A 21,175-nucleotide genomic window follows, 5' to 3' on the forward strand; every position below is an offset into this window, starting at 1 on the left:
AGGGATGCTGTGGGGCTCTGTTTCTGTTGGAAAGATTTCAGGTTCACCACAGACAGAGAACAGGTTTTTGCTTTCTGTATTGTGCTTTCAGCATAATTGATCGCATCAGGTTTTGTGTGCGGATGGACAGGAGTTTGCTCCACATCAGACATGGAATGTTAGGAGTATGGTGTGCACGGAGGATGTCAGTGCTGGTTTAGCCTCAGACGTGGGGTCAGAGCCTCTTCTTTGAACCTCTCCACATTCCTCAGGATGCGATGGGAGTGTTCTACCGCTTAGAACAGCCTGAGGTGACTCCTGAAGTGTCTCTTACGATGAACCTTCGGTACTATTGGATTCTCAGAAAAGAGTCGTACATTTTAGGTAGGATGATAAGGCACAGATAAAATGAGGTGGTGAAGTTGTATTGTACGGGCTGCTCCAAAAGTAATGCCTGCCGTTTATTTCCATGGGAACTGCACCGGGTGCAAAGAGCACAACAGCACAGTTGTGTGGAGCAGTGTCAGCTACAAAGCGCCGTGTCTCAGCACTGTCACTACCAGCAGCTCCGTGTTTTGGCCAGCAAAGAACAAGAGCCGAATGCGGCGCTGCTAAAAGCTGCATGGTCAGATCTGGGGCTTTTCTTTCCTGTCCGTGCCCCCAGTGCTGCAATCACTGCGCTCACACGCGCTGCTTGTGCTCCATCCACATTCACAAGTGGAGCTGGACGCCTCTGGCTGCCATTTCCCCGCACATTGAGGCCGTACATTGTATCGCTGCACACCCCGCTGTGTCACCCCGCCGCCACCTGCTGACAGGCACCACACGGGTCGGGTTCAGCTCTGCTGCCGTCCGCCCCCTCGTGACGTCATCGCGGCGCGACGCCGTCCTTCCGGCCGGTCGCTCGGTGTCATGGCGGCCGTCGGTGCTCTCCGTCAGACCGCCCGCCTGGCCTCGTCCAGCGCCCTGCTGCAGGTGCGGGCCGACCCGGGACCCCCGGCCCCGCCTCCTCCCGCTCCTCGCCCTCCTGGGCGGCGCCCGCGGGAGCCGGCCCGGCCCCCCGGCAGCGCTTTCCTCCCCCGTTCCCCCGCAGGTGCTGTTCCGGGCGGTCACCTTCGGGCTGAACGCGCTGACGCTGCGCTACCTGTCCAGGGAGCTCCTCGGCGTCGTCAGCGTGAGGTGACGCCGCGCTGCCCCGGCAATGGGAGCCGCCGGGAACCGCCTCTGGTGGCCGGGTTTCCTTGGCACGGAGCGGGGCCGACCCCGTGTCCCGTCGTGTCTCCCGCAGGCTGACGCTGCTCTATTCCACCGCGGTGTTCCTGGCCAGGGAGGCGTTCCGCAGGGCCTGCTTGAGCGGCGGCGCGGAGCGGAGCTGGGCCGCGACCATCAACCTGCTGTGGCTGACGTGAGAGCGGCTCCGCTTTGCTTTAGAGCTCACTCCTGGTTCCGGCTGGAGGAGGCGGCGGGTCCTGCAGCGGGACCTGCACGAGGCGGCCCGTGTCTGCAGCCCGTGTCTGCACTGCATGCTGTGCATGTTTTCTTCTGCTGACTCCACTGCCGTTGCCTGGAAGGCTCACTGTAACAGTTACATTGGGGCTATCAGACTCATAGCTGCAAGTAGTAGCTCGCACTGACAGGTTTTACACCAAAACTTGTAGCTACAATAGCAATGAGTTTGTCTGATCTCTTTCGACATACGTAAAGTACAGCAGCGTGGGAAATTTGAATCAGATTTTCTCTTGTTCTTTTTTCTGCTGAAGGAAACCTGACTGTTTTTACATTAACTTTTTAGAGTCCCTCTTGGTGTCTTCTGGTCTGTTTTCCTGGGCTTCGTCTGGCTGCACGTACTTGAAATTCCGGATCCATCCGTGGTTCCTCACTATCAGGCTGGCGTGGTGGCGTTTGGCCTCTCTGCAGTTGTTGAGCTTCTAGGGGAGCCATTCTGGGTTTTAGCCCAGGCTCACCTGTTTGTAAGGCTTAAGGTTAGTAGGGAAGCTGTGAGCATAGGGCTGTGTGGGACGGAGAAACTTCGTGCTGAAAAAGTGACGTAATGGAAATGAAGACCAGATTCCTGAACTGGATCTGTGCATGTTCAGGGGTGCTTAAAAAACAAATGAAGCTATGGGTTGCTTCGTGCTGTACGATGTAGTCATAATGTATTTGTAACGTTAATTTGCTCCTGTTTAAAAAAGGAAGTTAATTTGTTTAGAAGTTACCTCCCTAATGCTCATTAAATGTATAATCACAAGTGTTGCTCAGAGGGAGGCACAGACGCCTTCCACACTTCTGCTTTTCACTGTCGGTGTGAGGCTGTGAAATGCAGCAGCTGGGGTCACGATTGTGCCAAGCAGGATTTACTCCCATGTGGGTCCCACACAAGGGAGCGGGGCAGTGTGATGGGGGAAAAGTGCCCTATAAGACTTGAGAATGTGCAGAGATGCTGCAGCGTGAGGTGGTCAATGCAGCAGCAGAACTGTGGTAGCCACACTGACTGTGAATGCCTTACAGGTCCTTTGTGGGTTGTGTGTGTGAAACTGGAGTGCTTTGCCTTCCTGTAGGTGGTTAAGCTGGCAAAAATGAGCGTTGTCTATTTTCTCTTTCTTGAAGGTAATTGCTGAAAGCCTTTCGATAGTGTCAAAATGCACTTTGACAGTTATCTTAGTCATCCTTTATCCGCAATGGGGCCTTCACATTTTTTCCTTGGCTCAGGTAAGTTTCCTGTATTCTGTATATAAATTCTTGCTCTGAAATGTTCTTTGCTGCTGTCTGTGACATTTAACCTGCTAGATAACACTGAGGAGGTGAGAGAATGTTCCTCCGAGGTGAGGGTTTAAATGTGAAGGATTTTGGTGATAGACGTTACTTGGCGCGTTGAGCCCAGTCAGTTTAATGGGCACCTTTGTTGTGTGCCTAAAGGTACATTTTGTGAATAAGGTTGTTACGTTGTGTGTGCTTTAGCTGTTCTTGAGGGCAGAGGGCTGTGATGCTGATCTGCTGATTAAAATGAATTTAAATCAACAGTACTCTGTATGTGGGGAGGGGAGTTACAGTAACGCCTTCAGCTAGGTTCAGAGTTGACAGGAGGAAGAACTGCCTTCACTTCTCACTGAGTTCTCACTCATTCTTTGTTTTTTTCCTTCCTTGTCTTTCCAGCTTTTGTACACCAGTGTTCTGGTGCTGTGCTATGTGGTTTGTTTTGCAAAGTTCTTGGGGTCTCCTGAAGCAACAAAGAAGTCATTTCCGATTACAAGAATGAAAGGCCTGTTACCTAACTGGATGGCGGATAAGGTGGGTCACACAGTTCATTCTTAAGTCTTTGACGAGAGCGCTTTGAAAACTGGAGTTGATGGAGTGACTGAGAGATTATTTCTGCTCCTGGACACCATGGCTGGTTAGGAAGCATGGTTGCATAAAATTCCATTCACAGTTGTTGCATTCAAATCCTTGTCAGAAAACCACAGTGAACCTGGAGCTCTTTGTTTCTGGGCCTCGTTGGCTGCCTCATCTGTTGATTGGAGATGGAACATTTACAGTGTTAAAGGGAGTGAGCTGGTATCAGGTAGAAGAGAATCCAGGGTTGTCTTACAGAGCTGGTACTTCAACTTCTCCTCAGACAGAACGTGGTGGTGCACAGCGTCCTGCAGATACTCAGATCTCTGATGTCCTCCAAAAAGGAAATGGGGCAAAGAAAGAAATGAAAAGGCAAAGATGAGGAAGAGACTGAGAGATTGAGGACATGAAGGCAGTTCTGTCTTGTGAGGCTTGCAGGAGTGCTTTGAAGAGCACTGAAAGATGTACAGTACTGTGAGGGGCAGAGTTATATTGGTCTGCTAAACAACTTTTCCCCCTCTCTGGTTACTGTTGAGTGATTTACTCTGTAGAAAACTTATGCAGTTCCTTTGTGTATCTGCAAAGATGGTGATTTTCCACAAGGGAGAAAGTCAGCCAGACCAGGGTGACGCTGCTTCTTTGATTTTGCAGGCTTTCCTTAACTGGAAGGAAGCATGGCTGACTTGGAGCTTCTTCAAACAGTCCTTCCTGAAGCAGATTTTGACAGAGGGTGAGGCTCGATGTGTGGGAATGCTGGGGGAAGGAAAGTGGATACAGGTCACAAAATGGACAAGGAGCCTGGGAAGGCTGGGAGGGGGTGGTGGTCAGAGCGGCACCAGCAGGTGTTGGCAACCCAGGTGCAGTTACGGAAGGTTTGTGGAGGATCAGAACTGTACCGTCCTGCTGGACATGTCTCTGGAATGCGTCCTGTTAGCAGGGCCTGGACACACACGGGGAGAGATGTGGGGGTTTGTCCTTACTTCTGTGTTTTCAACTTCAGGTGAGCGATACGTGATGACTTTTCTGAATGTGATAAACTTTGGCGATCAGGGTGAGTGTGGCGATGCTGTGCAACAATGACATCATTTTCTAGTTGCTCCTTTTTGTCTGCTTCTGAAAATACTGAAAATATTAGAAACCATTTGAAAATAACATGAAAATGTTGGAGGATTTCAGTGGCGCTGGGACGTTGAGGTGCATTTCAGAGAATGATGGGTAAATGGTTATTAAATATAACACACACCAAAAAACAAGAAACAAAACCAGAGCAACTTGTTTGAGGGTCGTGGATTTAAGGAATGCTTCTCCCTTGGATCAAAACTTGGCAGTTGTGCCTCTTCTGCTGTGCGTCTTGTTTCTGTTTTAAAAACTTGGAAGGAGGCAGCATAGTATCTGATACATTGCAGTTCCTTCTCTTCATTTTCTTGGCCCTGTTGTCTTCCTTTGCAGTCTGTTAGCTGTTACAGCAGGAACACTGTTGTTTGTAGCATCACATCTCCAACTGAATGTGCTCCATAAAAGCAGTGTCCTTACAGAGTAATGAATGGCAGCAGCAGTTCAGGTGACAGCACTGGCTGCGCCACAGGCTGATTCTCTTGCATCTGGATCTTTTATCTTCCTCTGTAGTAAGAACTGAAGGGGCTGCCTGGGGGTGTCTGGGGCTATTGCTAGATTTGCTCTAATGCTGCATTAAGTTCCACTGGTTCTCTCTTTGTTTATCAGAAATGTGGAATAGGAATTTGTGCCAGAAAAAAAGTGACAGCTTGTTGGTGTGTTTTGTTTGTGAAGGTGTGTATGATATCGTGAATAATCTTGGGTCGCTGGTGGCCAGGTTCATCTTTTTGCCTATTGAAGAGAGTTTTTATGTCTTTTTCGCTCAAGTATTGGAAAGAGGGAAGAATGTAAAGGATCAGAAGCAGGTACGTTTGTTAGTATTGGTTCCACATGAAATGCTTACCTTCTGTTGGAGATCAATTGTATCAGGAGTGTGACTGACGTGTGTTTAAATTACTGAGTGTAAAGATATTTGGAAAGAAACTTGAAGTGGAGACCATGCCGAAGGAGTCTGGACAAAAAGCAAATGGATAAAAAGGTAGCGAAGTAGGAGTTACGAGGTGCAATGACATAATGCTGCATTGTCTGGTAATTGAAGTTAAAATCCTCTACTCCAACAGCATGGTGCTTGTGCACCATGTCTGTGCAGCTGTGCTGAGGCAATTACTGTAGGTTCAATCTCTTTCCAGCAAATAAGTGGCACTTGACAATATTTGACTGACTTGAAAATACAGCAGGCTGGTAAGCATTGAGCGCTTCAGAGGGTGCCCTTTCCAGAGGAAGACAGCTGTGTTTTGGCTGAGCTTTGGGATTGTTTGCGCAGTAACGATGGTTACATGAAGGAGAGGTTTCTCTATGCTCTAGAAGAAATTCTTGGTCAGATAGGAAGGTCCCAGTCAGCCAAGTGTCGTGTCTCACGTTAATGGTAGGCTGACAGAGGTGTACCTGTGTGTGTGTTTGACGTGGAGTGTTCATGGTGTGTTTGTGTGTGGGCTTATCCCGTGCACCTGGCAGGAGGTTTGACTCCTCATGAGGGGTGTGGGCAGCTGCATCTTACCATGTACAGAACTCACAAGTGGCTCCTTATGCTGTGGCGAAACTTGTAGTCCAGTGTAACAATGAAGACGTGGCCCTTTTGGTGATTCAGGCTGTGGCCCTGGGCAAATGCTGTGCTTTTCTTTGCTATTTACTGGCTGCTGTTTGCCCCTTTCCTTAAGCCCTGAAACAGAGCTGTCAATGGCTGATCTTTGTTGAGAGTTCTGCATATAATACGGAAGAGAATAAGAATACCTGAGCACAGCTGGAAGCCAGGACCAAGTGTGTAGGTGTGTCAATACCAAAAAATAGTCTTGGCTGTGCCTTGCATTGTGCCAGTGGACTTTTTCCCCCTGGAACAGTTTCTCTTGGTGACAGCAGCAGTTGTGCTGGTTCTAGTTCGTGTAATTGACTGCTGGGTTTTGTTGTTTTGTTTCTGTTTTTTTCTCCAGGATGATGTTGCTATGGCTTCGAATGTGTTAGAACTGCTGTTGAAGTTGGTGCTTCTGATTGGCCTTACCATTGCTGTTTTTGGATGTGCCTTTTCTCAGCTGGCTCTGGATATTTATGGAGGTTCAATGCTCAGTTCTGGAACAGGTAAAAAGCTTTAGCTGTGTTTTTTGTTTCTCAGCTCTGTTCTGAGCTCTTGGCTCGGTCAGCTTTCTGTCTGAAAAAAATCAGCTCAGGTTAAAAGGAGCTTCAAGTAGCCTCATTCTGGTAGAATTATTTGATTGCTTTGCCCTCCTGTAGATGCATGCATTTAGAATATTCCAACTGTAGCACCACAGCTCCCAAAGTTACCTGCAGGGATGCTTGCAGAGGCTGGAATGTAGCCCAGCAGTAGTTTTAACAATATTAGGAGGTTTACAAGGAAGGAAGGATAAAGCATTGGCTTTTCCTGACTTGTGTCACGTGTACCAGCTTATGGCCCAATAAATACAACCACCACTTTTGTGGAGGAGATCTTGTCTGTTACATTAATAGCTGCTGCCGCCTTGTACTTTGTGTTTGGGTTCCCCTTGCTTTGTTTATTCTGTTTGTCATCTTGTCAAGATGTCCAGACCAGAAGCTTCTCAAAGGGACACAGAAGTTGCTGTTATCATCGGTGATAATGTTACAGCTTCTGTTGTGGAGTATGAAACTGTGGCTTTATAAAAGAAATAATGATCTCTTTATCCTTGTAATGCTGCTGTCTTTATTTTGTTGTAGGTCCCGATCTTCTCCGGTGCTACTCGTTGTATGTCCTATTTCTTGCTGTCAATGGAGTAACAGAATGTTTCACGTTTGCTTCGATGTGCAAAGAAGAAGTGGACAGGTGAGGAGTACCCCCAGTGCATCTGTGTGTGATTTGCATGGAGTTAAGCATGCAAATGGGGAACAATTGTTCTGCTTGGATATTCGCTTGGAAATGCTTTTCTGTTACTGAGAAGGCAGTTTCTTTTTGCAGTCGTTTTAAGGACTGTGTGCAGACCTCGATGTAAAAGCTTTAGTTTAAACCTTTGGGTAAAAAGGATCCGAACTGACAAGGTTATTAGCTTTTAATACACAGCAAACTGGGAAAGTAATTTAATGTGAAGTCTTATTTTCTGTACATGTACGTGAATAGAAGCTTCAGTTTTTAAGGTGGGCTGTTATGTTAAACTCCTTAAAGTCTTGCAGCTGTTAAAACTTCTCAGTCACAGTTTCTATAGATCACATTTGGGATGACATGAGTTCAGTGGTTTATCGGCCTTGAGGAGAGCTCTGGACAAGATGACTTCCTGTGATGTTTTGCAGCCTGGATGTTTTCTTGGTTCTCTGTTGTGGTGTGTTGGCACTGCAACCTGATGGCTGCCATCGGACTTGTTTCACTTCTGTGGCTGTTGTCTATTACAGCTCTGTTCCAAATTAATTAGGCCTTTATTTTTTTTAGGTCATTAATTAAAAGAGATCCTCTTTTAGCAGTTTAGCAATTGAGCAATTCTTTTTAGATGTGCAAGGACTGCTTTTGTCCCCCTTTCCAAGTGTGATCTTCTCTTTAAAGCCACTGTTTGGAGCAGGACTAAGTGTCACCCTATTGAGCGTTATTGTTCTTCAGTACCGAATAGAGAAGGAAAAAGTCCTCAGTGTTTGACACTGCTAATTATTGTTAGTAGGTTTTCTGAAGTGAATGCACAGGTTAATAGTAGGATAGAATTTCCTTCACTTAAAGTAGTTGTTGGTTTAGTTTACTCAACGTATTTTTCATTCTTGTGCTGCATTTCTTTTCTCAGCCTTGCCGGCTGTTAGCAGATGACAGGAGTTGTTGCTCCCATGTTTTAGAAAGCGAATGGATTTTTATCTTCTGAAAATGAGTTTAGTAATTAAATAGTGCAACTGCATATGTTGTTTATATTGTTTCTTCTTCCTAGGTACAATTTTGTTATGCTGGCCTTGTCCTTCGTGTTCCTGTGCATCTCTTATTTCTTGACCCGCTGGCACGGAAGTGTTGGCTTCATCCTTGCCAACTGCTTTCATATGGGTATTCGCATTGCTCACAGCATCCAGTACATCTATGAGTACTTCAAGGAAAGCTCCTACAGACCTTTGACAGGCTTGCTTCCCTCACCGTTTTTAATACTCGCTTATGTCATAAGTGGAGGAATTACTGTTTATTCAGAGGTAAGTATCTGCCTCGGGATGTTCCTTTCACTGCGGAGGTTTGTCAGATGGCTTCATTACCAGAAGGAAAGAAATATTATCAACAGGAAAGGCTTACAACCATAGCCTTGGAGATTTCCATTACATCTTGCAAGGCTGCGTATAGATCTATTAAAAATGAAACAAAGACATGCAATTATATTGATCTTCAGATGTGTGCCTGCTTGCCTTCTCCAGGTGGCAGAGAACTGTGTACCTAATGAGTCAGACAGTTCTGCTGGCCATCTGTATATCCACATTCTTAGTTCTTGGTAATTGATGGTGATAGTGCAAAGAAATGGTCACTAAAGATTCGGTTAAAAAAATAAAAAAGCAGTGCAGGGGGAATAAAACAACAACATCTATCATGTATGTAGCTGGCCTACCTTGTGCCAACTGGTTTTCCTTCAGTTGCTGGTTTCCTTTGTTTTAGGCATTCTTCTGCTGCGATAAGGGTTGGATGTCAAGGCTGATTCACATCAGCATTTGGGCGCTGTGCTTTGCAGCTACCACCATTACCATGTTCTGCACAGAGACCAAGCTGGTCCACTTTGTCAGAAGCCAGTTCCTCTCCCAGTATATGAAGAAAGGAACATGAAATGCTCGTGGGCAGAATAATTCTTGTTCGTGGCTGCAATTATGGAGGGTTGTATTCTTTGCACGGGTCTGCCTGGATAAAGGTTTCCACATGAGTTTGTTGGAAGTATTGATAGTGACAGTATAAGTGGTTGCTGACTAAACTACTCTGTACAGTGAAAGAGAGCCGAGTAATTTTCTCTTCATGCATCATTCGTTCTTAGCTTTTCTTCCAACAGCCTCGTTGGTGATGAAGGTCTGTAGTGCACCTGCCTGACATGAACTGATGGCCAGAATTAATGTGGGGAGCTCCCATTCTTACTGGTAGGGAGACATATATGAAGGCATTGTATGGCTTACGTCTTAATTAACATGTAATTAAGAATACCCTTATTGAGGATGGTGGGCTGTTGAAAAAGTTAGCAAAGAAATGGTTTGATGTTGAAAAACAAAAACCAGAACCAAAACCTGAAGCAAACACTGGAGCGAGGACCAAGCACGAAACCAGTACCAAAGTGGAACGTAATGCAGCGCAGAAAAACCTGAGTTATCGGTGCCCTGAAGTGAGAAGCATTAAACAGACAGTTCTGGTACTTGCAGGGAAGCTACTGGAATATGCAGCGTGTCCAAGTCCAAGCTGGCTGTGTGAGTTTACTTCTGTCAGCATCATTCATGTAAGGAGAGAATCGATTAGCTTGTCAGAAATGCTCTGAAGCTTTTCTCTAGACAGAAGTGTGGTGGGTTTTTGAGCAGTGCCGAACAACAGCTGTGAATTACAGTCACGTCCAAGTTCCAGAAGGTAGAGTTAAATATCATTGACTTCACTGCTGTTCTGTTCCTACCTGAGGTGATCAGTGCAGTTATGAGCAGATTTGTCTCGCCTTTCTGCAAAGTGGAACGTTGTGTATGTTGAATGAGATTTCCTTCTGGGTTTGTGCGTGTTGGATCTCTTGCTTTTGGATTAAAAAAATGCTGCTTTTTCTTACAACGAGGTTTTTCATCTGGTTGCTCCTTTTTGTGTTTGTTATAAACCTTTGTGTTGATTTAATTTATTGAAAATGTCAATGCTCAGAAGCAATAAAGCATTGAATTTTGTTTCCTAAGGGCGCCATGTCGTATTGCTGGTCTAAGATGTGACTTCAGAGCATACGAGCAGCACGTTGTAACAACCAGCATTCCCTTCACATGGTTTGAGTGGAGCAGGAAATGCCGAGTGTGCTGAGACGTACAGCATGAAGACTTCACTGTCATCACATAGCAAACTCCACAGGTCCTGAGACAGCTCTAGAAGCATCTTCACTTCCACTGGCAGTGAGGAGTTGGTACCAATGGACAGAGCTGACGGGGTGAAATGCTTTCTGGTATCACTGTGGTACCGTTAGAAATGTTTGGTTCTGTTAGAAATGTTTTCTTAACTGTCGCCTCCAAATCCGGCGACAAGTCAAGGCTGCGTGTGAAAGTACCGTGCCTCCGCACATGGGGAACAGATGAGACTCACACACAGTGCGTAATGCCAAAAGAACGAATTTAATGCCTTGCAACAAATAGTATATACCGGTACATGTGACCGCCCCCATCAGGTACTTGTGACCTCCCTGACTCCAGCCCAGGTGCACCCAACAGCTTTGTCTCAAGTGATGCACGGTCATAGTTTACAAATCCTGATGAGCGGGCTGAAAGGAAGTGATCACACTATGATACAGGAACATCCCCTTCACCCGAGATTTCTGTCCAGGTTTTGTCTTCTCCAATTTAGAAAAGGCTCATTGGTAGGCTAACAGCATTGTAACCAGCATTACTAACACATCAAATGCCTATTCCCATAGATTCCAGCATTGGTAACATTAGATCCTATTTGATTCACATCCAATTTATTAATAAAATAGAAGCACACTGGATAATAACCTGGATAATGCCTAATAATTGCAGTTCCTGAGACTGCATTGGAAATGCTAGAAATTCTCCCATTATGTCGCTCCGCTGTTATCTGCAGTATAACAGGTTACAAAGCAGCACACGGGCCCAGTCACTATGAAAACTGGATACTAGGGCCAGTCCTAACGACTCCCATTTACTTTCCAAAAGCACAATTTGTGCGGACGATGGGGCAAAGGGAAGTGATGTGCCCGAGGAGTGGGGCTGAGCAGCAGGCAGGAGATGCTGGGAGCTTTGCAGGGCGCTCAGCTGTCTGCCCGGGAGGAGCGCCACCTCCTCCATGTGCCACGGAGCCTGGTGGAGAGCTGCCCAATGGCTCCTTGTGGATGTGGCCTCGTTTCCTTCAGGATCTTCAGCGTCTGAAGGGCCAAGGAAGCGACAGCTGGACTGGGGTCATGCTTCATTCCCTGAAGGCCTGCGATAAGAGGAACAGAGAGGCATGATGACCCAGCTCTCCCCTCTGGCAGGAGGGAGCGAGGGACAGGCATGTCACCTGCTGGCTGCCCCAACATCCCACTCCCTGGCTTACTTTGGTAGATGTGCTCTCTGTCAGCCCGCTGCTCATCCCTCATGTGCCGCCCTAAGAGCCCTGCGAACACAAAGCCCCGTCAGCGACCCCCGCTGTTCCGTGGGTGCAGCATGGAGGGCCGGGGATGGGGGAAGCTCAGCCTCGTGGCTCACCGATGAACCTCACGGCCTCCAGTCGCAGGGTTTCCTGCAGGCTCTGCAGGTAGAGCAGGCAGTCGCCCAGGTAGTCCTGCGCTGCACTCTGTCTCCTCCTCTTGGTCAGCTGAAGAGGGAAGAATGTGAGGTCAGTGCAGGCTGGTCCCGACCCTGTCCTGGGGTGTGGGAATGGGCATACTGTTGCGCATACACACCATGCAGTCGCTGATCTGCCAGAACTGCTCTGTCTGCACCAGGTGCTCCAGCTTCCTCCAGCGCAGGAACCGTGCAGCACCAAGGAGGGCTTTCTGGGAGGCCTGCCAAAGAGCTGAGATAGCACCGCAGCCCGAGCAGCCGCAGAGCCCGTGTCCCCAGAGCCCCTCTGCAGGGAGGATGCAGCAGCAGGGGCTGATGCTGCTGTGGGCTGCAGTACTCTTGATGTATGGGGGGCACCACGGGAGCAGCATCACCCTCCCCCAGATGAACCTGATTCCCACCTTGGACACGTTCTCTTCCTCATCGTGCAGGTGTAGATACAGCAGGACCAGGTTCCTGCACACCGTCTTCTGCATCTTCCTCTTTTCTTGGCCCTCCACAAAGCTCAGCGTTTTGAGGAAGAAGTCGATGGAGAGCTGACGCACCGTGCCGGACTCCTGTGGAGGAGGAAGGAAGGACATCTGTGTCAGCAGCTCCAAGTCCATGGCAAGCAGGGACAGCACCACCAGTGAAGTGGGGGCAAAATCTCCGAGCTGAGAGGATGCAGATCTTGAGGATGCCCTCAGAACTGCTCCAAAGTGTGCAAGCTCTGCCCAGCGGAAAGTCTGCCCAGGACCACGCAGTGCCTGAACCTGGTGAGCGGCCAGGAAAGTCCCCTGGTGCGCTGTCACAAGGCAGCAGGCATGGGCACGCTGGGCTGGCAGCCACATCCCTCGTGTGCTGGACTCCCTATCATCCTTACATCGTTAAGCAGAGCTGGGAGCTTGCCGGCCAGCTCCAGAGCCATGACGCTGAGCTTAACCTCCTTCAGGAGGTGCAGCAGGTTGCTGAATATTGGTAGGGCCGTGGCACGGATGTCACTATCTGCATCCTGCAGCTGCTCCATGATGCACGGCAGGAAGATGATCATTGTCCTTGCCTGTGGGGAAAAACACCCCATCCTTTAGGTACGGCAGCAAGCGTAATGAGGGCAAGGCTACTCCAGTACCAGCCCTGAATAGCAGGCAGTGATGGGGTGGGCAGAGCGCACCAGCTCCTCACTGCCTGAAGAGTTGCCGAGTTGTACATGGCCCCGCTACAGCCCCATGGCAGGCCCAGCCCAACCTGTGGCATTCCTGGCCACCCCTGCTCACCGTGTCCTGCCTCTTGCTGAGCTGCAGGATGCCCCTGAGCACCAGCTGCTGCATGCCCACCCTCTTGCTCTGCAGATAGTGGGCAAAGATTCCTATGATGCGGTGCAGCTCTTTGCTGAGGTCCATGCATTCCAGCATCTGCAACAACACACGTGGCTCTTAGTGCTGGATCTAACAGTCAGCTTGGGGAAAGACAGCAGGCCCCGAGGGAGGCAGCAGGGCTCGTGCTGCCAGTGGCCTTGCAGCCTCCAGTGTTCTCTGCTTCTGCAGCTGTTGCTCACCTCAACGAGGAAGACCATGGCCACCATATCCCAGGAGTAGAAGTTGGTGCTGAGCAGCTCAACCAGCTGCTGGAAGATGGGGTCACGCAGAGCAGCAGGCAGTTCCCTCATCACCCTGCAGGGATAAGAAGGCACCGTGAGCCCTGAACCAGGCAGACGCAGCTCTGGCTGTGCAGCCCTCTTGCCACTGCTGCAGGGGCCACAGGCTCTGGTGCTGTGGCTGCAGTTTGGCTGAGAACTGGGGACCCCCGTGACACCACAAGGAAGGGCTCCCACCTGGCCACCACCTGCACACCCTGGAGGTGGGTCACAGTGCTGAGAAGCGCGTCCCAGCCCCCCTGCTCCTGGATGGCCTCCATCTGCTTCTGGAGGCCCACGCTGCAGAGCAGCACCTTCAAGGACTGCACCGCAGACCTGCAGGTGGAGAAGGGTGCGAGTCACATCAGGAGCCCCAGGACCGGGTCCCTGGGTGCAGCAGGGGGACGGGGATGTGGCACCTGATGGGAGTGAGCTGGTGCTGCTGTTGCCCCTCCCAGAAGATTTCCACCTCCTGCAGCGTCAGGTCCGTGGTGAAGGACACTTGCAGGAGAAGGGCTGGGAAGAGCTGGGGGAAGATGGCTTCAGCCTCCTTGAGGACCAGAGGCAGCTGGAGTATCTCTGGTAGGATCCTTGCTGCCTGCAGAAAGCACCCGGATATGATTCTTGCCCTGTCCCCTGGGTTTCCATCCCGTCTTTAGAAGTGTAGGGATGGAGAACGGGAGGGGGGGGGGGAGGGAGACCCCCAGAGCCCCAGGCAGGTCTATGGATGCATCCCAGGGCAGGAAGAAGGCTCGGGGGTGGACAGGGAAGGGGAGTGGGGACTCAGCTGGGGTTCAGCTGGGTGAATGAGGAACTCACGGCCAGGGCAAGGACACGTGGCCTCTCCTTGATGAATGGGGAGGTGTGCTGCAGAGTGTGGTTTATGAGCACTTGGAACACCTCCTGCAGCACCGTCTTCACGGTTGAAGACTCCGAGAGCATTTCCCTCCACATGGTGACAGCAACTCTGCAGGTCCCCAGGGCTGTCAGCGTGGCTGCTCCTGCCTGGCTGATGGCCGTGGGGTGGGGAGGTGGGGGGAGAGGAGCCCTGAGGGCTGTGGCCCCATACCTGGAGCAGGTGAGAGAGCAGACCAGCAGGCTGCTGACCATCTCCTTTGGGAATTTGCTGGCCAGCACAAGCAAGGCCCTGCTCAGGCTTTCAAGAGCTGGCTTGGCTTTGATGGAAGGCAGGCTGCTGTGGATCGCCTTCACAATCTTTTGCACCTGGAGGGGGGGAGCATGGGTGAGAATGGGATGGCACCAGAGCAGGGCCCTGCTGCCATCCCCACTGCTGCCTGCCGGCCAAGCGCAGTGCCAGGGATGGAGCAGAGCCCCCAGGGCTGGAGCGGAGGCAGCAGCAGGTTCCCACCTGCTGTGGAGGGAAGCGAGCCTCTCCTGCGAGCACATCCACCATGTGGGCAGCCAGCTGGGTGCTGTGGAGGCTCGGTGCTTTCATGCTCTCAATGGCTGTGAGTAAAATGTTGACCTTTTCAGGGTACAGGAGGTATTTCAGAAGGACCTGTGGGAGGGAGGAGAGGAGGGATGACTTATCCTCTGCTTGGCTGCTCAGCTGTGCAGGTGTCCCAGGAGAACTGGGAGCAGAGGCTGTGCTGGGTGATGCCAGGGATATGAAGCGTGAGGGCCCCAAAGGCACCAGGGCTGCTCGGGGACAGTGCGTGCACTCTTCCTGACACTGCAGGCCTGGGTTCTCCTGTGGGCTCAGGGTTTGCTCTTTGTACCTCGAAGATATTTCTGGCTCTGTCCTCACGGGAAACCTCCTGGTGGAGCGAAGTTTGGCTGTCCCAGAGCTGTGGTACTGTGCGCTCCTCCGGTTGCCATGGCAGTCCTGGACAGGAGCACACACGGTGTCAGTGAGGGGTCTGGGCATCTGGAGGGACCTAGCCCAACACAACTCCTCTCACTTGGGGCAGCGATGAAGATGAAAAGCTGATGAACAGCATTAATCGCCTCATCTCTGGTCCTGTCATCCGTGGAAGTGCAGGACAGGATGAGGTGTCCGACCAGCTTTCCCAGCACGGGGAAGCGTTGGTTCTCCTGGCACTTGTGCTGGAACACCGCGGTTCCAACGAAGCAGGTGCACAGCTGGGGAGAGAGGCAGCACGGCTGAGTGGCAGCAGGGCCCAGCCCAGGCTCTGTGCAAGCCTGGACACAGGTGGGCTCTGGCTGGGGAGCCAGGATGTGGTCCCAGAGCTGAGCGCGCCGGGACTCCCTACCTCAGGCAAGATGCAGGTGTTGCTGAAGGCGAGCAGCCTGGCAATGCACACCACAGCCCTCTCCTCCACGGCCGCCAGCTGGCACGTGGTGAAGGGCAGCAGGAGCTGTGGAGAGAAAAGTTGCTGTTGTGCCCACAGCACGGGGCACTCGTCCTTCCCCTTGCTCCCCAGCTGCAGCGGGGTGGGTGGTTGCGTCCCTGTCCTGCTGCAGCCCTGCCATCTTCCCGCTGCTCCCCACCCATCCCTCTAACACCACACGGGCTAGTTTTGGGCCAGCACCCCCTGCCCGCAGCAGGCCCTGGGGGGACCTCGTGTGGATCCCTCCTTTGTGGCCTTGAACCATCCCCACAAACCCCAGCATTGCCACATCCAAACCTCCATGATGTTCTGCAGCTCCACGAGGACAAAGCGGCCAGCGCTGCTCACCAGCACCTGCAGCAGGTGGTGCAGGGCTTCCATGGTCTGCAAAGGAGGACAGGGGTCAGGGCGGCCTGCCCTGCTGCGTCCTGCTGGCAGCAGAGGGGCATCCTGGGTGCTGGTGCCCAGGAAGCGTCCCCAGGGCTCAGCTGATGCGCACCTCCACGTAGAGTGCCGCATCCAGGTCCGCGTCGTCCTCGTAGCGAGGGAGGTGGAGGACGCTGCCGAGGCAGGCACGCAGGAGACCGTTCTTCTCCTCTGGAAGCAGCCATGCTCCACTGCGAGGGGAGAGAGGGCAGAGGTGTGATGCTCCGCTCAGCACCCTGTGCCCTGCAGCCTGTCCCGCTCAGGGCCCCGGCTGGGACCAATGCCTCCACGCTGGCAAAGCCGTGCTGGGGCAGTACCTCATGGCGGCGATGGTGCTCATGGCCTGCTGCCGGAGCTCCGTGTCCAGGTGCTCGGCGGGCTCCTCCTGCAGCAGCGCCTGTGGGCACAGCGGGATGGGATGGGATGGGATGGGATGGGATGGGATGGGATGGGATGGGATGGGATGGGATGGGATGGGATGGGATGGGATGGTGCAGTGTGCCCTGCTTGGTGTGCAGAGCCCAAGCACCCCATCCAGGCCCCCAGTCCTGGCCCTCGTTCAGGGCTCCCCAGTGACCTTGCAGTGGAAGGGCTGAGCCCTCAGCCCAGCCCTGCAGTGCTCCATTACCTCAATGCACAGCACCACCTTCAGCACATAGTCACACAGCTGGCTGTGGACCACGCTGTCCGTGATGGCAGCTGTGCAGGCAGTGCGGACGCAGGCCAGAAAGCGCAGCTTCTGTTCCTGTGTCTGAGACAGGAGGGGAGTTACAGGGGTTGGCATCGGGGGACCCCGGCACCCTCTGGGCACAGCCGGGCAGGGGCAGCCATGGAAGCACAGAGTGCACACTACCTGCGGTCTGCATGCACAGCAGGCGTCAATGTAGCTCAGGGGATCCTCGTCCTGAGGTGACACGACGGAGGCAAAAGGATCCTCAGCTGAGCCCACGGGCCCCTGCTGGGGCTGCACCCCATGCACCTCGCCGGGCCCCTGCGGGGCCGTGGGGGTGCGGGATGCTCCGTGCCTCTCTGGCCAAGCCTCTCGAACTCGGAGTGGGGGTCTCTGCTCCATCTCGCAGCGAGGAACAGCGGCGAATGAGCCTCGTGTTCCAGCTCTGCCTCCTGGTGGTCAAAGCCCATTGTAACGGGGCTGTGATCTCACCCCGTTCCATCCGCCTCCACATAGAACCCCTCCTCTTTCCCTGGGCTCGCCCCAGAGCCCCACAGCCGTCCCTGTCCTTGGGCAGGTTCGGTCTGGAAGGAGCCCTTGTATTCACTGTGTGTGTTTGCCACAGCTGCAGTGTTGGGATCCGGGAGTCCTTCTTCAGTCCATCCCCGCATCCCCCCCTGTCAAATTAAACCATGTTCTGGTCTCCATTGGGACGGAGTTGATTTTCCCTTCTTGGCATCTGGTGCTCTGTTTCGGCTTTAGGAGAAAAACAGTGTTGGTAACGCAGCAGTGTTTCTAGCTGTTGCTGAGCTAGATGGGATGGGATGGGATGGGATGGGATGGGATGGGATGGGATGGGATGGGATGGGATGGGATGGGATGAGATGGGATGGGATGGGATGGGATGGGATGGGATGGGATGGGATGGGATGGGATGGGATGGGATGGGGTGGGATGGGATGGGATGGGATGGGATGGGATGGGATGGTGCAGTGTGCCCTGCTTTGTGTGCAGAGCCCAAGCACCCCATCCAGGCCCCCAGTCCTGGCCCTCGTTCAGGGCTCCCCAGTGACCCTGCAGTGGAAGGGCTGTGCCCTCAGCCCAGCCCTGCAGTGCTCCATCCCTGCAGGCATTCAAAGGCAGGCTGGATGTGGCTCTGGGCAGCCTGGTCTGGTGGTTGGCGACCCTGCACATAGCAGGGGGTTGGAACTGGATGATCTTTGAGATGCTTTTCAACCCAGGCCATTCTATGACTGTACAGTTCCATACTGGAACAAAGATAAAATGGTAACTATGTAAAACATGGAGTCAAACCTGTGTGATTTGTCCACACCAGGAGGTGATTAGAAAACAATTTGTAAGCTACAAAGCTGCTTGCATGAAAGGAAAAGAAAATAAAACTACAAGAATAAGGGAAAACCTTTCTTCCTGAAAATAGGAAGAATAATGGACCTGACATGAAATTTGGGTGAAGCTGCCTGATTTTATGAAGCTATTCCCATTATTTTCTTGGTGCTGTGTTTCCCAAATGAGTGGTTTCTGGCTGTGCTGCAGCACCAGTCTGCATGTGAACATCAACTCTATTCACCATCTGGGAAGATTAGGACTTCCCTTCTCCCACCAGCACCACTGAATTACAGTTACTCAGTGGTTAAACAAAGGAATCCTTAAAGAAGGGTTTACAGCTGTCGTGTTATCTGAAGTGCTTGGGGCATTCTGATGCTATTAAGCTCTATGTATTAACAAGTTCAAAAAGAAAAGGTAGGCATCTGATTGTTGTGACAGTTTCTAAGTTATTTGGAAAGCTGTACCACCCAACCACTCCTTCTGTTTGATGGAGGTGACAAAGCTCAGTTTAATTTCTGACTGCTGTTTAAATCCTGAAGCTGGAGCTGGTTCCTGGAGCAGAAAAAGCTCGGAAGCTGTCCCTCCTACAAGCAGGCACCTCTGAGCAAAATATGACATCTCAATTTCTGATGGTAAGGTCAGGAGACCTGATTCCAGCGTCTAGCTTTCAGATTCATGCTATGTTAGTGGGACCTTTGGCATCTAGCACTGACCAACAGCAACTGACAGGCTGGTAACAGTGCACCCCAAAACAGTTACGTTTCTATTTATGTTATGAGGGAAAATTGTATTGCATTGAGATTTCCAGTTTTTACTCTTTGCAGATCTAACTCGCTGCTGGAAGAATCCTGTACGCCATGTTCACACCATTTTCAATGAGCTGGATGAGTCTGTTGTTGGTATTTTAATACCACTGACCAGGCAGGCAATATGTATGGAGTATTTGGCTCTCTCTACAGTCATGAATGTTTGAGTATCTTCAACATGTGGCTCATTGCTTCCATTTCAGGCTGCCCAGAGAAGCTGTGGGTGCCTGTCCTTGGTGTTGAAGGCGAGGTTGGATGGGTGATGGGCAGCCTGAGCTGGTTAGTGGGCAGCCAGCCCATGGCAGGGTGTTTAGAACTGGATGATCTTGAAGGTTTCTTCCAACCCAAGCCCTCCCGTGATCCTATGATTCTGTGATTTCATTCAGGTTTATTAAGATGAGATGAGTTCTCCTAAATGCGCTGTTCTCCATATGATGATAATTGGAGTCTAGATGGATGACTTAAACCAGACACCAAACTTTCTGATGGCCAAAATGAAATGAACTCAATCCTTTACTGTGTCAGTAGTCTGTAACTAGAGCCCATCAGGTAATTCCCAGCCTCCTGCCTGTATCAGTGGCTGCACACGGTGAAAAAGTCTGATGGGATTTTAACCTCTAAAATGTTCAGAATCAGCCAGAGGGTGAATATATTCACTATGCAAATACCTGCAGGAATAAGCTTGTCATGTATGTCCTCAGGTACCACAGTAGTTAATGGTGGGACTCAGTAGGTCATGCTGAAAGTTGAGTCTGCTGATCTTGAAGGCCTTTTCCAGCCTAAATGACCTTATGCTAATATTTCTGTATTTATTTCTGTTCAGCTCCCAGAAAACCTCCCACCCAGCCCCCCGCTGACCCCGTGGTGAAAAATAAAACAGAAACCTCAGTGACGCTGGCATGGTCCCCTCCGAAGATGCAACGCCCCATTCCAATCGATGGCTACATTGTGGAAGGCAATAAACTAACTGGCTTCACGTGGGTGAGGTGCCACGAGTCTCATGTCCCCGTCCCAGAGTTCACGGTGAGCAATCTGTCTGAAGAGGCTGATGATCAGTTCCGAGTGTCTGCAGTCAATGCTCATGGACAGAGCCCGTCTCTGGAATTCCCAGGGAGCGTGCACCTTGGTAAGCACAAAAACCCCAATGGAAATGGGTCAGTGTGAGCTGAGCAGCTGTGTTGGTTCCCTAAAGATGTTTCCTTTGACTTTAAGGATAGTAGTGCATTAACACACCAAAGGCTTTCCCTTCTTCCTAGTTCTCCTATCAACCTCCAGCTACCACTAAAGTGATACAAGTTCTGTTTCTGTGACAGAGACATGAATATCCTTATCTTTTGATATCTCACATGTGCAAGAGGCAGAACTTTCTGTAACAGATTTGAAGCATAGAAGTTCTTCTTCCAGCACTCATGCAAAGGGAGAAGAAGAAATGTACCTATGATTTAAACTTCCATCTCTAAATGAGATACCAGACTTGCATCTAAAGAGCATTAAGACATCCATGTTGTTCTTCCTCAGAACCAGTCCTGGCTGTGAAATCCCCCCTAACAACTGGTGAAGCTGTACCTGGAGGGGATGCCATGTTTACTATTGACCTTATAACAACGTGTTGCAGCACTTGGTACCTCTATGGTAAAGTCTTACAAGAAAGTGAGACCTGCATCATCAAGAGAACCCAAACTACTCACAGCCTAATGATAAAGAACGTCACCAAGAACGATGATGGAGCAGAAGTGAAATTTGTTGCCGAAAATGTTGATGTCAGCAGCAAGATGAGAGTGAGAGGTATTTGCTTTGATCCTTCTCCTTTCATCTTACAGTCAAGGCATAGTTGCTGTGATCTGTTGATTAGAACTGGGGCTGCAGGCATTCACTGCCTGTACCAAATACCTGAAATTGCATCCCATGGACTGATGTGAGTCCTGGTAATGACCTAAACATGATAGCACTGAGTGTAGGGTAAGCCAGTCTACCCAGCTGCTTGGTATCTGAACCAGATTGCTTCATGCCAGCTGATGAATGTCTGCAGTTCACAGCTACTGGCCAGTGCATTCAGTCACCAGGTTTACCACTGCATCACCATAGAGCAGTACTTTCAGCTCCAGGTTCAGACAGCCTTTCTGATTGCACTGGAATAGTTTAGAAGTAGGGGAGCAATCATTCCAATAATATCTGT

At 50.8% G+C, this 21,175-nt stretch overlaps 3 protein-coding genes across 9 annotated transcripts; 2 read left to right on the forward strand and 1 right to left on the reverse strand.

Moving 5' to 3' along the window:
• The first annotated feature begins 832 nt into the window (after positions 1-832).
• On the forward strand, positions 833-17,553 carry LOC146756137 (man(5)GlcNAc(2)-PP-dolichol translocation protein RFT1-like). Of its 7 annotated transcripts, none has more exons than XR_014937573.1 (13): positions 834-954; positions 1,073-1,158; positions 1,268-1,384; positions 1,772-1,961; positions 2,587-2,688; positions 3,133-3,267; positions 3,961-4,360; positions 5,098-5,228; positions 6,351-6,495; positions 7,108-7,213; positions 8,289-8,538; positions 10,237-11,216; positions 16,951-17,553. XR_014937573.1 is itself a non-coding variant. In XM_085524858.1 (13 exons), exons 1-13 carry the CDS (start codon positions 892-894, stop codon positions 9,152-9,154), a joined length of 1,620 nt encoding a protein of 539 aa, XP_085380984.1. In that variant the 5' UTR covers positions 834-891; the 3' UTR covers positions 9,155-10,235. The 7 variants fall into 7 exon arrangements, 6 of the variants coding, with proteins under 6 accessions (XP_085380983.1, XP_085380985.1, XP_085380986.1 ...); XM_085524858.1 differs by lacking the exons at positions 10,237-11,216; positions 16,951-17,553 and adding an exon at positions 8,990-10,235 and having other exon boundaries at positions 3,961-4,039; positions 4,310-4,360; XM_085524857.1 differs by lacking the exons at positions 10,237-11,216; positions 16,951-17,553 and adding an exon at positions 8,990-10,235 and having other exon boundaries at positions 833-954; positions 8,418-8,538.
• LOC146756138 (maestro heat-like repeat-containing protein family member 7) lies at positions 11,223-17,248 on the reverse strand. Its single transcript, XM_085524809.1, has 22 exons — positions 17,156-17,248; positions 17,030-17,080; positions 16,815-16,927; positions 16,494-16,724; positions 16,250-16,367; positions 16,048-16,134; positions 15,673-15,777; positions 15,352-15,541; positions 15,178-15,284; positions 14,808-14,957; positions 14,508-14,662; positions 14,258-14,405; positions 13,858-14,036; positions 13,637-13,774; positions 13,361-13,475; positions 13,080-13,217; positions 12,689-12,865; positions 12,228-12,383; positions 11,946-12,047; positions 11,749-11,857; positions 11,597-11,656; positions 11,223-11,482 (listed from the first exon to the last, which is right to left on the reverse strand). Exons 1-22 carry the CDS (start codon positions 17,246-17,248, stop codon positions 11,313-11,315), a joined length of 2,892 nt encoding a protein of 963 aa, XP_085380935.1. The 3' UTR covers positions 11,223-11,312.
• LOC146756139 (obscurin-like) lies at positions 17,272-20,918 on the forward strand. Its single transcript, XM_085524810.1, has 3 exons — positions 17,272-17,317; positions 19,823-20,125; positions 20,518-20,918. The coding sequence occupies exons 1-3, from the start codon at positions 17,272-17,274 to the stop codon at positions 20,916-20,918; spliced, it is 750 nt and encodes a 249-aa protein (XP_085380936.1).
• The last annotated feature ends 257 nt before the right edge of the window (positions 20,919-21,175 follow it).

This window comes from Coturnix japonica, chromosome 28 (genome assembly GCF_054131305.1).
Source record: "Coturnix japonica strain WE chromosome 28, WE-NBRP24, whole genome shotgun sequence".
Lineage (NCBI taxonomy): Eukaryota > Metazoa > Chordata > Aves > Galliformes > Phasianidae > Coturnix > Coturnix japonica.

What these genes read in the sequence shown, in the direction of transcription:
- LOC146756137 (XM_085524856.1), top strand. Translation starts at nt 892, where the DNA reads ATGGCGGCCGTCGGTGCTCTCCGTCAGACCGCCCGCCTGGCCTCGTCC. An exon ending in ATCAACCTGCTGTGGCTGAC is followed by an intron (nt 1,385 to 1,771) that starts GTGAGAGCGGCT and finishes TTAACTTTTTAG; the next exon opens with AGTCCCTCTTGGTGTCTTCT. An exon ending in ACCTGTTTGTAAGGCTTAAG is followed by an intron (nt 1,962 to 2,586) that starts GTTAGTAGGGAA and finishes TCTTTCTTGAAG; the next exon opens with GTAATTGCTGAAAGCCTTTC.
- LOC146756138 (XM_085524809.1), bottom strand. Translation starts at nt 17,248, where the DNA reads ATGGAGCAGAGACCCCCACTCCGAGTTCGAGAGGCTTGGCCAGAGAGG. An exon ending in CCCCGCAGGGGCCCGGCGAG is followed by an intron (nt 17,081 to 17,155) that starts GTGCATGGGGTG and finishes GTGTCACCTCAG; the next exon opens with GACGAGGATCCCCTGAGCTA. An exon ending in AGCTGCAGAACATCATGGAG is followed by an intron (nt 15,778 to 16,047) that starts GTTTGGATGTGG and finishes TTCTCTCCACAG; the next exon opens with CTCCTGCTGCCCTTCACCAC.
- LOC146756139 (XM_085524810.1), top strand. Translation starts at nt 17,272, where the DNA reads ATGAGCCTCGTGTTCCAGCTCTGCCTCCTGGTGGTCAAAGCCCATT. An exon ending in CCTGGTGGTCAAAGCCCATT is followed by an intron (nt 17,318 to 19,822) that starts GTAACGGGGCTG and finishes ATTTCTGTTCAG; the next exon opens with CTCCCAGAAAACCTCCCACC. An exon ending in CCCAGGGAGCGTGCACCTTG is followed by an intron (nt 20,126 to 20,517) that starts GTAAGCACAAAA and finishes GTTCTTCCTCAG; the next exon opens with AACCAGTCCTGGCTGTGAAA.